This window comes from Buceros rhinoceros, unplaced genomic scaffold (genome assembly GCF_000710305.1).
Source record: "Buceros rhinoceros silvestris isolate BGI_N320 unplaced genomic scaffold, ASM71030v1 scaffold12222, whole genome shotgun sequence".
NCBI classification, from domain to species: Eukaryota; Metazoa; Chordata; class Aves; order Bucerotiformes; family Bucerotidae; genus Buceros; species Buceros rhinoceros.
The window spans coordinates 6,613-19,658 of NW_010399533.1; the positions used below are offsets into that span (position 1 = coordinate 6,613).

The window sequence follows — 13,046 nt, forward strand, 5'->3', positions numbered from 1 at the left end:
GAATTTTTGTGGTAAAATGTCTCGTAGTAATTACCTGAAGTTAAATGTTTTGGACAATTAACTCCCCAAGGACAGAGATTTTTAACTATATATTATACATACATTTTTGAGTTTTGTTTTACTCATTACTTTATTTGTTAAATCAAAATGCAAGTTTTAATTCAGTGGTACTTCAGTTGGAACTGATGCTGCTGTTTGACACTGAACTGGTCCTTGCAGTTTACCTCGCAAGCACCACTTGACATGGTTCAGCCCTGCACTAAACAAGCTGTCAGCATTGTGCAAAAAAAGTCATGTTTGTGTCCAGTGGCTAAAGCATATCCTTCTTATTTGTCTTGCAGGCACAGGAGAGAGTGGCAAAAGCACGTTTATTAAGCAGATGAGAATCATTCATGGATCAGGTTACTCTGATGAAGACAAAAGGGGCTTTACAAAACTGGTGTACCAGAATATATTTACAGCAATGCAGGCCATGATCAGAGCCATGGACACCCTCAAAATCCCATACAAGTATGAACATAACAAGGTGAGATACTTGTTTACTTCTGTAGCTGAAGCTTTTCCTCTTTTTATTGTATGAAATGTGCTGAAAGTCTCAAAAAAAATTACACCTCGCACAAATTATTCTCAAAGCTCAGAAGAAAAGGGCATCTTCCAGTCCTGCCTTTAGTTGTCTGCCCATTTTGCCTCTTTGACAAGCAGGAAAGTGCTGCTTTTAAGAGGAGAACTGCTCTTAACAAGATGCCTGGGGGGGTTGTCACAGAGCAGAGGTTTCATGACGGGCTGCTGTTTGACTGTGGCTTTTGTTGCCCTTGTCTTTTCCTCCCAGACCAAGCTCTGGCCAGAGCACAGTTAAGCCATTCTTCTGATCTGTAGCAGAACATTACTGCTTAAGGCTTGACAGTAATACTACATGTAGAAAAAGTTCAAATTTTTACAAAAATAGATGGGGATACCTTTTGTGTGTCACCTTACTGGGAAATAATTTTTTTTGTTGGAAGACCTTACAACGGTCAGATTCTTTTGTGACTGATGCTGTTACTGAAATAAAATGACAAAATACGTTTGAAATGTTTGGGAGGTTCATCTCTGACTAGCCTAAGTTCTCTCCAAATTTTTGAAATACATCTACATTTTACAAGAAAGATAAGTAATGTAAATTTAGCAGAACGTGAAAGAGAGTTAAATGTTTAATATTTACTTGGATACATGGTAAGGCACAGGATTACGTGGCTGTATCTCCTAGTTCTTGTCACAGGAGTGGTACAACTTTCTTTGCTAACAGTTCTTCAGAAGTTGTTCTGATTTTTACTGTCGAGCCATTATCAGCAACTTTGTGAGGCAGAGAGTTGTGAAAGTGTATTGATAATTTAGTAATCTTGGATGAAAATAATACTTTCTCTGACTAATTACTCCAAAGTTCTTTTATTCTAATAGTTTTTTGAATATCAGAAACTCTCCAAGAGCAGGGGCATTTACTGAAAGAAGTAGCTGGGAAAGACAGGAAGAAATAAACTTGTGTTAAGACGAAAATTTTGTGAAATTTGATTATTAGAATTGAACTGATCTCTGTGTTTTAAGGCATCTAGTTTAGAAGTAGGAAAGGTAAAGCCGATTACCAGGTTACAGAAGCTGTGTTTCTCCATTTGCGTTTGCCAGAGTCGTGCAATGCACAAAGTACACTGGCCTGAAAAGTTAGTTGATTGTAATGCACAATCATTTTCTCTTCAAAATTGGTACTGATTGTCACTTTGACTTTGTATCTGGAAGTCCTAACCCTAAATCAGGGATTTTTTTCCTTGTCTTACACTATGGAGTCTGTGTTCTGTAGTTACTGTTTAAGTTTAGCGTGCTGAATTTATGTACTGTTTTCAGGTAGCTGGAATGAGTTGGTAAGGTTTGGCATAGCTGTATAAACGTGGCCAGAGCTGTTCACTTTGTCTGTATAAGAGGAGGTCTGCATGCAGGGTAAAATAGAAATCAGCAACTGACAGCGTCTCAAGGAAATTCCTATATAAATTCCTTTGGAAATACAGAGGAAACCAAAGTTGCTACAGCATCATGCCAAGATAGAAAAGATTGCAGACTCCTACACTTATGCTTCAAAGGAGTGAGCACCAGTCGGTTGGTTAATCTGCTCCTTTTATTTTTTAAAGGCTGTTGAAAACAAACTCATTAGCCTAGTAGTTTAGAAAACACAGGAAGAGTATTTCCTATTAATCCGAATCTCCTATCAGGAAGCCCTGTCTCTGGAGAGAATATCTCAAAGTTTGAGTAACGACCTATTTTTAGCACAGTGGTTGTTTTGCACAATCATTTAGTATATACTGGCTCAAGCTGGTATTGAGGTGGTTGGACCTAAAGAAAAGCGACCCTTTTTTAATCAAATTCCTCATGTTCTGCAATAGACTTTGGGGCTACAGTAGAAGAGCTTTTCTCTTACTGTACCAATTTTCTTACTTTAAATGGGAATTATTAAAATTGCAGTGTTTCAATTCTCTGAACATTGATGGAAGTTAAGTGCCCTCATATAAAAAAATTAGTTATATAGGCAGTTGTGATCTTTCTTGTATCACAACAGCATTTAGGTTGGATCATTTTAATATAATAAACATAGCAAGAGGCAAGTTTTAAGTTTAGCAAGTTAGTTCTTGAGGAATCGTGTTGGCTTCATAGTCACCAATAAAACTAAAGAGGCAGAGACTGAAACATATTATCCTATATTATAATCTAGGCAGTTTCAAAAGATTTGTTATCAGAGCAGTGAAATTCAATTGAGAAATGTAACCACTAGTGTATAGAATGGAGTATCTCAGAACTGATGGTAGACCACTGTAACAGGAAAGACATTGCTTTTTCATGTTAAACTTCGGAGTATGAGCTCTACTAAGGTTTAAGATAATGGGTGAGGATGATCTCCTAGGAGTTTGTCTGTCATAGGAAATGGTGGCGTATGGGCTGTTTTTTGATTTCCTTTTGGGTAAATGTTGTTGTGCTTCTGTTACTTATTTTTTTTTAACTAGAGTTGTGAAGTTTTCACACGGCTCTTGAATTTTAGAGTAATAAGTATTTTATGAAATCAGGGAAAGCCTTAGTTTTTTATAGAAATGTTCATAAGCACATCTCAAAATTGCCTGTCTTTGCAAAATTTTGTGAGTGTACAGAACTAACTCCTGCGCAACCACAGCTATACAAATGCACATTTAAAAAAAACCCTAAAATACAGGTTTATATTTTTACACAATTTGTCTTTTTTGAAAGCTGAACTCTGTAGCCGTGCTTCCGTCATTCCTTTCAAATACTGAAATAAGATGACCATTCAGTTTGTAGATTCTCTCATTCCCAGTGTTCTCCATAGTGGCTTAGAAGCATTTCATTTGGATCGTGTAGAGTCCATTTCTCCTTCTCTTTCTGTTTTTTTGTTGTTTTTTTTTTTAAACATGTCTTAATACTGATGAAGGTGGGCAATATGCATGGGTGGCTTTTTTTTTCTCTTTTCTCCTTATGAAGTTCTTCTAAATTCTCTACTATACTAAACAAATAAATCTATTACTATACTAAACACTGACTGCTGCTGTTACCCTGTACTGTTCCCTTTCAGTGTAACTTCTAAAAGACAAGTTTCCTCTCTGCTCTAGCAACAGTTATCAGGAAGGTGTCACCCTATGGTGATTAACAGGCAGGAAATCTTACTTGAATCCCATGCCCATAATTTCCTGTGAGATCTCTTAAATATTCGTAACAAGATAACAGTAACAGAACAGGCTGCAAGAAAGTTTTTAAAGAGGCTGAAAACATAAAAGCAGGTTTTATTGTAGACCTAGACATTTGCTGTTAAGTTTCTAAGACTGTTTTCTGCTGGAATTACTTCTGTATTTATGCATATTCCCATTGGGGAATATTTTGCAGTAAAAATAAGCAGATAAAGGAAATGCTTTCCAAGTCCAAAATCTTACTGGCATTATCTTCAAGTCCATGTTTACCTGTGACCTGGTTTCTTCTAAGTCAGACAAATCTACTGGAGCAAACGAAAACAGACAGGACAACAGGAGGGAGTATGGAGTCAGATTGCACAAATTTTTATCCTGGGAAAACAGTTGGGGGTGTTAAGTGTTTCAGATCTTCGTGGTGAAATTCGATGTGGAACAAACCTAGCCTGGAGGAAGGGGCTGCCTGCAGATACCTCACCTGATATGCAGAGTGTGAAGGACGTGAGTCCAAAGCAGGAGTGTGCAGCCACGAAAGAGCCTTGCAGAAGAGTTCAGTGCTTCTCATACCGGGAAGCTCCAGATGCAGTATTTTGGCATGAAATAGATGGCTGCAGAGCTGGCCAATGTGGAAGAAAATATAGTTAGGTTTATAGTATCACAGCCCTTTAACAACATGTATTCAGATACAGAAACTGAAGACAGCTTTTTTCCTAGGAGCCATAATGTGAGGTAAAACCCGTCTCCCTGATAGCTGGGATTCCTCCCATGATGACATGGATCAGTGAGCTTTAGGAGCTCCAGTAATGCCATGAACAGTTTCCTCCTGAGGGCTTCGGAGAGTCCTCTTTGAGGACTTTGACAACCCTAGCGAAGTCTCAGTATCTCCACTGCTGTCCTTGTCGTCTTTTTTATCATTCTCCTTCTATCAGTCCTTTACTCCACTCATGCCCTGCCTTCCTCTTTGACATCTCTCCAGTGTAATGAACATTTGACCTCAGCAGTTCTGTATTTGCTTATCTGTGGCTTTACCATTTTGTCCTAGTTGCTGCTGTGTTGTTTCTCCTCCATATTTCAGCAAGATTTTTAAAAAACCCCGTACATGTAGTGGTTTACATCCTGCCCACTTTCTACCAGTTCACTCATTTGCCTGCTCTCTGTTCAGAGCAGAAGTCTCTTGTATTTGCCTGTAAGCAGGATTTTTAAAAAACCCCGTACATGTAGTGGTTTACATCCTGCCCACTTTCTACCAGTTCACTCATTTGCCTGCTCTCTGTTCAGAGCAGAAGTCTCTTGTATTTGCCTGTATTGCTCCGGTGAATTGCTAAGTTGTTCGCTTCCTCGGTTGTATTCTGCTTAACTGTTTCCTACTTTGCTCCAGTAGAAGTGTGAATTGTAGGTATTTTTCGAAATATGGGGGGAAAGCAATTGTGTATCAGAAGTAAGCTAGACAAGTTCCCATTAAGAGCTGAGAATATCTTTATTTAAAATAAACATACAGATAAACATACTTCCTTCCCCAGTAAAATAACAGATAATTTCACTCGTGAAATGAGGAAACTGCCTTAGCCTGCAATTCAACATAAATTTGAACGCAAAATTTTAGCTGCTCTTTTTGCAGAGCAATAAGATTTCTTCCTTCCTCCTTCTATATTTTGTTTTAAATGAAGCTTTTTATTTTTTTAAAGATGACATTTTAAGTTACTAACTGCCTTCTGCTAATGTCAAGTGGTAAGTCTTATACAAAAACACTTACTTCGGTGGTGATGTCCATGTTTTATCTTTCCACTTTAACTGTTTCTGCTAGTGTCGAGAACAAATGGGTGATAATAATGCTGGCAGATTCTTGCAGATTCCATGATCACTCATACATAGGATAAAGGACCAGAAATACAGGAGAATGGGTGTCTAGCATTATTTGTTTACTTTCCTTCTCACTACTTCAGATACGTTTGTCGCTCAGTTATTTTGCTTGCAGAGCATGTTGTGTGTCTGAAAGGAGATATTCACGTGAGCATGCTCTTTGACGATGAAAATATGAAATACAGTCAGGGCAACTGTTGGTTATTACAGGAGTTCCGCATTTTAAGGTAATGAGATTTGTAATTTGTAAGGTAATGAGAACCTGGGAGAGGTTCTCACTTTCTCTGTGATTTACATAACAGTCATGTAAATGTAGGTATTTATACAACAAAATTTTATATGGAAAATGTATAAACATAACCCTATGTGTTTCCTAGAGGAAAATATTTAACAGTAATAGCTTCCTAATTTGTTCATTTCTGCAGAAAACACGCTAAGGTTATCCAGCATTTATTTCTGAAGTTATTTCTGATGGAAGTGTTTTTGTCATGTTTTCATCTGAAACTTTATGAAGGTATTTCCTTCCTGCAGTAAACTATTCTGGGGAACTCAGATCCAGTTATGTTCCAGTTACGTTATTCAGAATGATTAAAAATACCTGAAATGCCATTTCTTCATTATTCTTTTCTAGTGACACACAAAAGCTGCTTGAAATAAGGTTTGCTACTATGGATGAAGGAATCTTCAGCTAAAATGAACCATAATTTACTGCAGGTTTTGTCAGCCTCTTACTCAGTTTATACTTCCTTTTGCGGTAAAAGTTACAACGTCTGAGAGGCAAGAAGGCTTTATCTTATAATAAAATTCATCTTCGGCTTAGAAAATAGACTCATGTTAAGAAAAAGAATTGTTTTAAAAAAAACAAACCAAAACACAACTCCCTCAGTTTTGTTTTCCTCAGGTATAATTTGCTCTGTACTATGGGATATATTACCTGATAGATGTATTCACATAATTCCTTTTATTCTCTATTTTTTTCTGAAAGATTATTTTGCACATGAAGAATTGATTACATATTCACGCTTCATCAGTCCAGTCACATGCCTACCTGTTTTTGGACTATGGGCCCCTGTAGCTCCGCTCTTAGACTTTGTATTCACTTTGGGTGATTGCAGGGAGGTGAGGCATGAGGCCAGAGTCCAGCATTTTGCTTCGGGAAGAGGAGGCTGGCAAAAGGAGATCTAAGCATGACATTAGTTGTGTTTATGTTTTAATGTTTTTTTTTCTAATAGCTTTTATAACAATCAAGCATAAAGCTGTGGTTGCATGCTTCATGTTATGCAAAAAAAGTATACAGATCTTGACTGTAGCTTGTCTAATGTTTTGGTTGGTCTAATATACCGATTGGGTAGGAAAATAATTTATTATGAGCAAGTCTCTTCTGTGAACAGTCCCAAGCATGACAAAAGAGCTTAATTTGGGTTAGAGGGGTGGTAACTACCGAGACTGGTTTTTAATCCCCCCTTAATATTTCTCTAACTCTCACAGGTCTCTCCATTTCCTTAGTTCTCATCATATATAAGGGTTTGTGGGCAGTTGACTGGCGTAAGTGCTGCTGTGGAAAAGCTGTTACAACTAAGGTGGTTTTTCTTGTTAATTAAGGTTCTTTTATGATTATGACTTTCTGTTTTTCTTTATGTGACCTATTGGCCAGAGTTAAAATCTGGCTTTGTGGTTTAGTTGTTAACCTTCTAGGTCAGTTTGTAGATACAGTGTAGTAATAGGCTGTGGCATGTATGCGTCTTTTCGATTTGGAGTGTTACTTGGAAGTTTCCAAAATGCAAATGATGTCCCAAGTCATTTGCGTTTGGAGATGCTCTCTATTTGTAGATGCTTTTTGTTTGGTAAACTGTGACCACTGGTTTGAGAACTCAAGCTTCAGTATTAAGAACATATTGGCTGTACAAGCAGGTACATGAGCGCTGTCGGTGTGTGAAGATGTTCTTTCATCTGGACTCTGGTCTTCATCCACCTGTTTACTTTAACCATGAGGAAAATGCTGCCAGTTGTACAGGTTGGGTGAAAATGCAGCTGCCTGTCACAAGAGCTTACCTAAGCCTTGGGCACACCTGGTTCCCTCTTAGAGTCTCGCACAGCCGTATGCCGGATGGAGGAACAGTGGGGATGTGCCAGAGAGGAGGAGCTATCAACATAGTCTTTATCTAAGCCTCATAGGTCCTACTGTGGCATTCAGGATTAATTACAGCACATCATGGCTGTTCTGTTGTTTGTTTCTGTTTATCCAAATAATAGAATAACACAGGGATGGGATTTAATGCTGAGTCATTACCTAGTCTGTATCTTGTAATCTACAAAGATTTTACTCCGTTGTAGAAGAAAAGCATCTTGGCTTTGGAAAGTCTGACTGTAGATTTGTTTTGCTAACTGTACCATCTGGAGGGCCACCCTTTGTCATGCTGCGTTTGAAGAGCTTTAGAACAAAGTGGAAATTAAATTTTTATGTGTGTCCCTCTGTTAGTGCCTGTTTAGACAGTTATGATTATTTTTGAGGTAGCCCAGTAATTCCTTCAGCTGCTGATTCTGCTCAACGTAGTGCTTGGAATTGGAGGAACATGAAAGCACCCGTTATTCAAGGCTCCTTCAAGGGTCATTTAAAGGTTCTGAGTACGAAACAAACATTCAGGGGTTTCCACCCACAGGATTCACTCAGACCACACTGGAAACTTGTAGCTATGCAGAAACTGAATTTGTGCCCTGTGTTAAGAACATTAAGAGCTGTGATATAACAGAACTTCTCTGCAGAGCTCTAAAATACTGCTTCTGAATTGAGTGTAGATGAAAGGTAGTATAGTACCAGTTACCAGTCCGCTTTTTCAGTAACAGAAAAAAATAGATAGTTTGGATTGGAAGAGGGTTTTTTGTTGCCTTTTTTCTCTTTTAATGTATATTTATTTTTATTAAGGGTACCAATCAAGATATTGCATGAAAAGTACATTTCTCTCTCTTAAGCCATAACACAAAAATATCATTTGGGAATAAAACTAAGGCCAGACTAATTCATCGCACCAGCCTCTGAAAGCTAAATTCTGTTTTTAAAGGTACTCATCATGATCAAATAGGAAGAATCTTGTGCAGTTCTAAGCTCTTAGAGAGAAAGCTTTTTTTTTTTTTTTTGCTTCTTACCATCACTTATAAAACCATGTAAGTAGATAAAACTGTGATTTCTGGGATAGAATATTTTTTAGAAACTTTTAATGTATTTTTTTATGTTATTCCTTTGACCCTATGCGTGTTTTAAAAGCTGCTTTCATTCATACTCTGGATTGAGAAAGGACTCCCTAAAAGCTGAAATCTTTTAACCGTTAATCCGCTAATTACTTATTCTCATAAACCTAGAACCTTATGGGTTCCCTGTAGTTACTTTTTCCTCCTTTTCTTTCTTTTACTTTCTCTGTCACTCAAATTTTTAAATATTGCCTTGACCTTTGAAAAGTTGAAAGAGTAAAAATCAAGGATTGAAAATAAAGCCATTCAAAACAGTGCAAAAATATACCAGATCTTATAAATTCTCTTGCAGCCAGTAATCTGCAAATAAAAAGAAGGGCATGAAGCAGAAAGAAATCTGGTGACATTTTCAAAAATATTTTATGGATTTTGTAATTTAGATGTGCAGTAATAATTTGGGGAAGAAATTAACTTCGGTATTTATTCTCTTTTTTGAAAAAGCTGGAGTTTTTTTCAATTACTTGCCTCTTTGTAAGAAGCTTTTGAAATTTCTTCTGCGGTAAAAGGAGTTGTTGATGATGGAGGAGCCATTGGTATTGGACTGAGACACCACGAAAGACGTGAAGAATGTTTGACCAGTGCATATATATACTGTGGAATGTGCAGTATAAAATGGATTTTTATTAAAGAAAGTTGGAGTTATTTGTTTGATTCGAACTTGCTCGTGAGAGATGGTGTTTAAGGGTAATGTATGAGGAATTGAGGAATGCATGAATGGTTGGACCTCCTCAGAGTAGCAAAGGAGCCTGCACGCTCAGAATAAGTGTGGTATTTCTTGCAAGGGAAAACACGGACCATGCACTGGTTTCTGAAGTATGGTCAAGAATTTTTGCCATTTAGAGGGCGTACCTCTATTTGAGTAAGTTTGTTAGTTTTTAGAGGCGTGTTCTTTTAGAATTTGTGTGATGATACTGTGTGTACTTCATTTACTGTGTGCAACCCAATTCTTTCCACTCTGAGAGGCATCTAAACACAAGCTGAGTCTTAGAATTTTTTTAATTTCACCTGTGGGTAGTTTTAGTTCCGCTGACAAGGAAAATAAATTATGCAACCTCATTATTAGACTAAAGGAGAAAGGCCTCACTTGCAACAAGAAGTTATTCTGCATAGCAGTATTTATAAATAAAACCACCCTAATCAGAGAGAGGCATGGCAGTACAGCCTTGTAGCTCATGTCCTTCTTGTGTGATAAACGATGACTTGCACTGGCTGCCCTTGCGGTGGAGGAGTGCTCATGCACTGCATTGCAAAATGCTTTAAACAGCAACTCCCTCCTTTGAAAAATTACACAACTTTTCCTCATCTCTGTTTCAGAAAAGGAGTATACATTTTAAGGGAGTAGATTTTTGAGGATCTAATATTGATGACTGAGAAAAGCTGTAGCTTGCTCTCTTGGCTTGCAAGCTCCGCTGTCTCCTGGTTCCAGTGGCGCGTGTATGCTCTTACTGGTATGTTGCTGTCCTTTTTTGGATGCTTGTCATCTTCTGTGGTCTTCCTGTAGAGTTTCCTGTGCACTGCTGTCTGATGATACCATATGAATCAGCAGTGTGGGTGGTGTTTTGCCCATCTGACAAGTAAAAAAACCACAATAATATTCTTTATTTTTCTTCACTGAGGTCAGTACAATTCAGAGAATTATTTTCTTAATTTGCATTGGGATGCTTTTTTGTGATCGAGTAGGTCTTTTTTGATTTGTCATCTACTGACTAGGATATTCAGTAGATACCAGGCGGATGTTAGAACTGCCTGGGTGTACTGACACAGACACCATTTACAGAAATGTTGCCAGCGTAAAATGCAATCAAATTCTGGCTGGTCGACATTTTAATGCAATTTTTCATTGCATTACTGGTCCAAACCACATGAGAATTAGATTTTACGAGTTCTTTCTTCTTAGGAATGAAAATTGAGATTTCTCTTATGAAGCTACCACAATGAGAGGAAATTTAAATAAATATGCCTTGGAGGGCGATTGGTAGAAATGTGTGTGAAGAGAGTGATGTAGTTGATATGTAGGCTGAGTTTTCAAGAACTTCCTTTTAAAACAAAGATTAATCCCTGAAGATAAACCCATTTGTTTGCTTTTCTGGTGTACAGGTGATCTCACTGAGTCATTATTCTTTGAACATGACATAGTTATTTCTCAATACGGTACCAAATAAGCTTTTCCCTAAACACATCCCTCCCCCATGCTAGGTTTGGCAATTAGACCTCTTTTTTCATGTTAAGATCTTCTTTTATGTTAAGGTTTGTGTTTACCCCTCCCCCCCCTGTTTTTTTTTACCTTGGGTATTCTCCATGTCCGATCTTGTACAGTTATCTTCTGCTGAAGAGGAGAGTAATAAGCAAGAACTGTTAATTCTGGGATTTTTACCTGGTTCCCATATTCCTTTTGAACTTACAGACTTTCTGAAATTTGGTGAATTATTTGATGAGTTTGTCAGGAGAGTCTTAGTTTTCTCCAGTAGTATGGATCCTGGAATTAATGGGATATGGTCATTATTTGACATAGCTTCATATGGCTGGACAAAACGTGGTTAAGGTGGCCATGGAGTACAGACTTCCTGATTTAGTTACACTTTCCATCATCTGCTCTGCAGAAACAGGGTTATGCCAGCTGCAGAGATCCAGGGAGTTTTACTACAGTGCTTGTTAAAAATAAGTGTTTCCAAGTGGCTGAGGAACGAAACAGAAAACAGTGCCATAATTTTGGGTCTGCAGTTGGTGTCATTGTACAGAATGTAAAACATCCTGTCTATGAGCTACATGAAAAGAAGGGTCAGTAACAATCTCTTCCCTACAATGAGCAAAAATGTAATGCATGCTTCTAGTATGAAGTAATTTTGTCTTAGAAACTGGAATTCATTCAGCCTTTGAAAGGCTGAATAAAAATGTGCTTAACCAGAAACCTGCTGCACCCAAAAGTCATTCACCCAGTATTCGTCTCCATCTCCTAATGATGCCTCACTGCATCAGCAGATGAATGAAGTGCAAGTAACAAGGATAAATATTCCCTGTTATGATACGTTATGGGTGCCAGCCGTGTTAGTTTATAAATAAAACCAGTAACTGAGCAAAGCACTTTCTTCTGCACTTCATAGAATTTTTTTCCTCAGCCCAACCAATTTTAGATTAAGGGAAAGGCTCGTGCCCAGTTTCTTTGGTTCCAAGGGAATCTTGCCATTACGAGTGTTAGTCTGTGCTGTCTTTCATCTTCTCACATATTCCTATGCAGAATTAGAGGCCAGTGGGTAGGTTTGAAATATTAATAACTAAACCTTAAAATGGTCCAGTGCTGGAAAAGTGCTCAAAGCCGTTTTTGGGAGACTGTTCAAAGGTAGAGCTTTTCCTCCCTCCTTTCCAGCTTGCTGGGCTGTGGCCCCATCCAGTGCCCCAGCTTCTGCACGCCTTACTCCATGTGCAGTAGCACTCCCGTCATGAACTGTCCCAAGATGACTCTGCATACGGTTTACAGCCTGGAGTCATGAGTGGAGAGCAGCAGTAGTGCCGCAGCAGGTCGCCATGAGCTACACAGTCTCTTTGAGCTGGGTTCTTTTGCCCATGTGAGTGAGCTGCGGTGGGCTGTGGGGATCCTGTCTTCTATCACTCGCACATTCACTGGCTCACGCAGCCATGAGAAGTCAGTTTTACCAGAAGTGTTGCCTATGCTTGCTAAATCTGGGTAATTTGATCTAAATAACCTATGGTAATGCCTTAAATTGTCTTTCTTGCTTAATTTACTTAATTTTAATAGCTAGCATAGCTGCCAATAAGTAAATTGGAGCAGCATAGCTAAGAACCTGAATGTGGATCTTGGTTAGGATCCCAGAGCATGTAAATCAATGTTAATATTATTTACTTTAAAGGTAGATAACTTTAAGCAAATGAATTTCAGTATGGCAGTTGTCTCTTTTTTTTTTTTCTCTTCTTTTTGTTCTCCGTATGAAGCAAACTGTTTCCTCACTTTATAACATTGTACGAAAGTGTTAATCATACTAGTTTGGGGTTGCTTCAAAACCCGTATGTTTGCAAGAGCGAGCGCTGGGATCATGGGTCGGTGTCTCTGTACCTTGTGCCACTGCACAGACATACAGCAATGCATGCTGTGCATACATGGGAGATGGCTCAGATAATCAGCTGCAGGAGTCTGGGGTATACGCTAACCCTGCCCAGCCCCATGATCTCCGCCGTACCTCACGTTCCGTGACATATTCGTGTCGTGAGGGCTGC

At 38.4% G+C, this 13,046-nt stretch overlaps 1 protein-coding gene across 1 annotated transcript in view; it reads left to right on the forward strand.

Moving 5' to 3' along the window:
* The first annotated feature begins 334 nt into the window (after positions 1 to 334).
* LOC104489368 (guanine nucleotide-binding protein G(q) subunit alpha) overlaps positions 335 to 13,046 on the forward strand; it is an 82,451-nt gene continuing 69,739 nt past the window's right edge. The window contains exon 1 of the mRNA XM_010131521.1: positions 335 to 526. Coding sequence (XP_010129823.1) covers positions 380 to 526 — 147 coding nt within the window. The 5' untranslated portion in view covers positions 335 to 379. The remainder of the gene's footprint in view (positions 527 to 13,046) is intronic.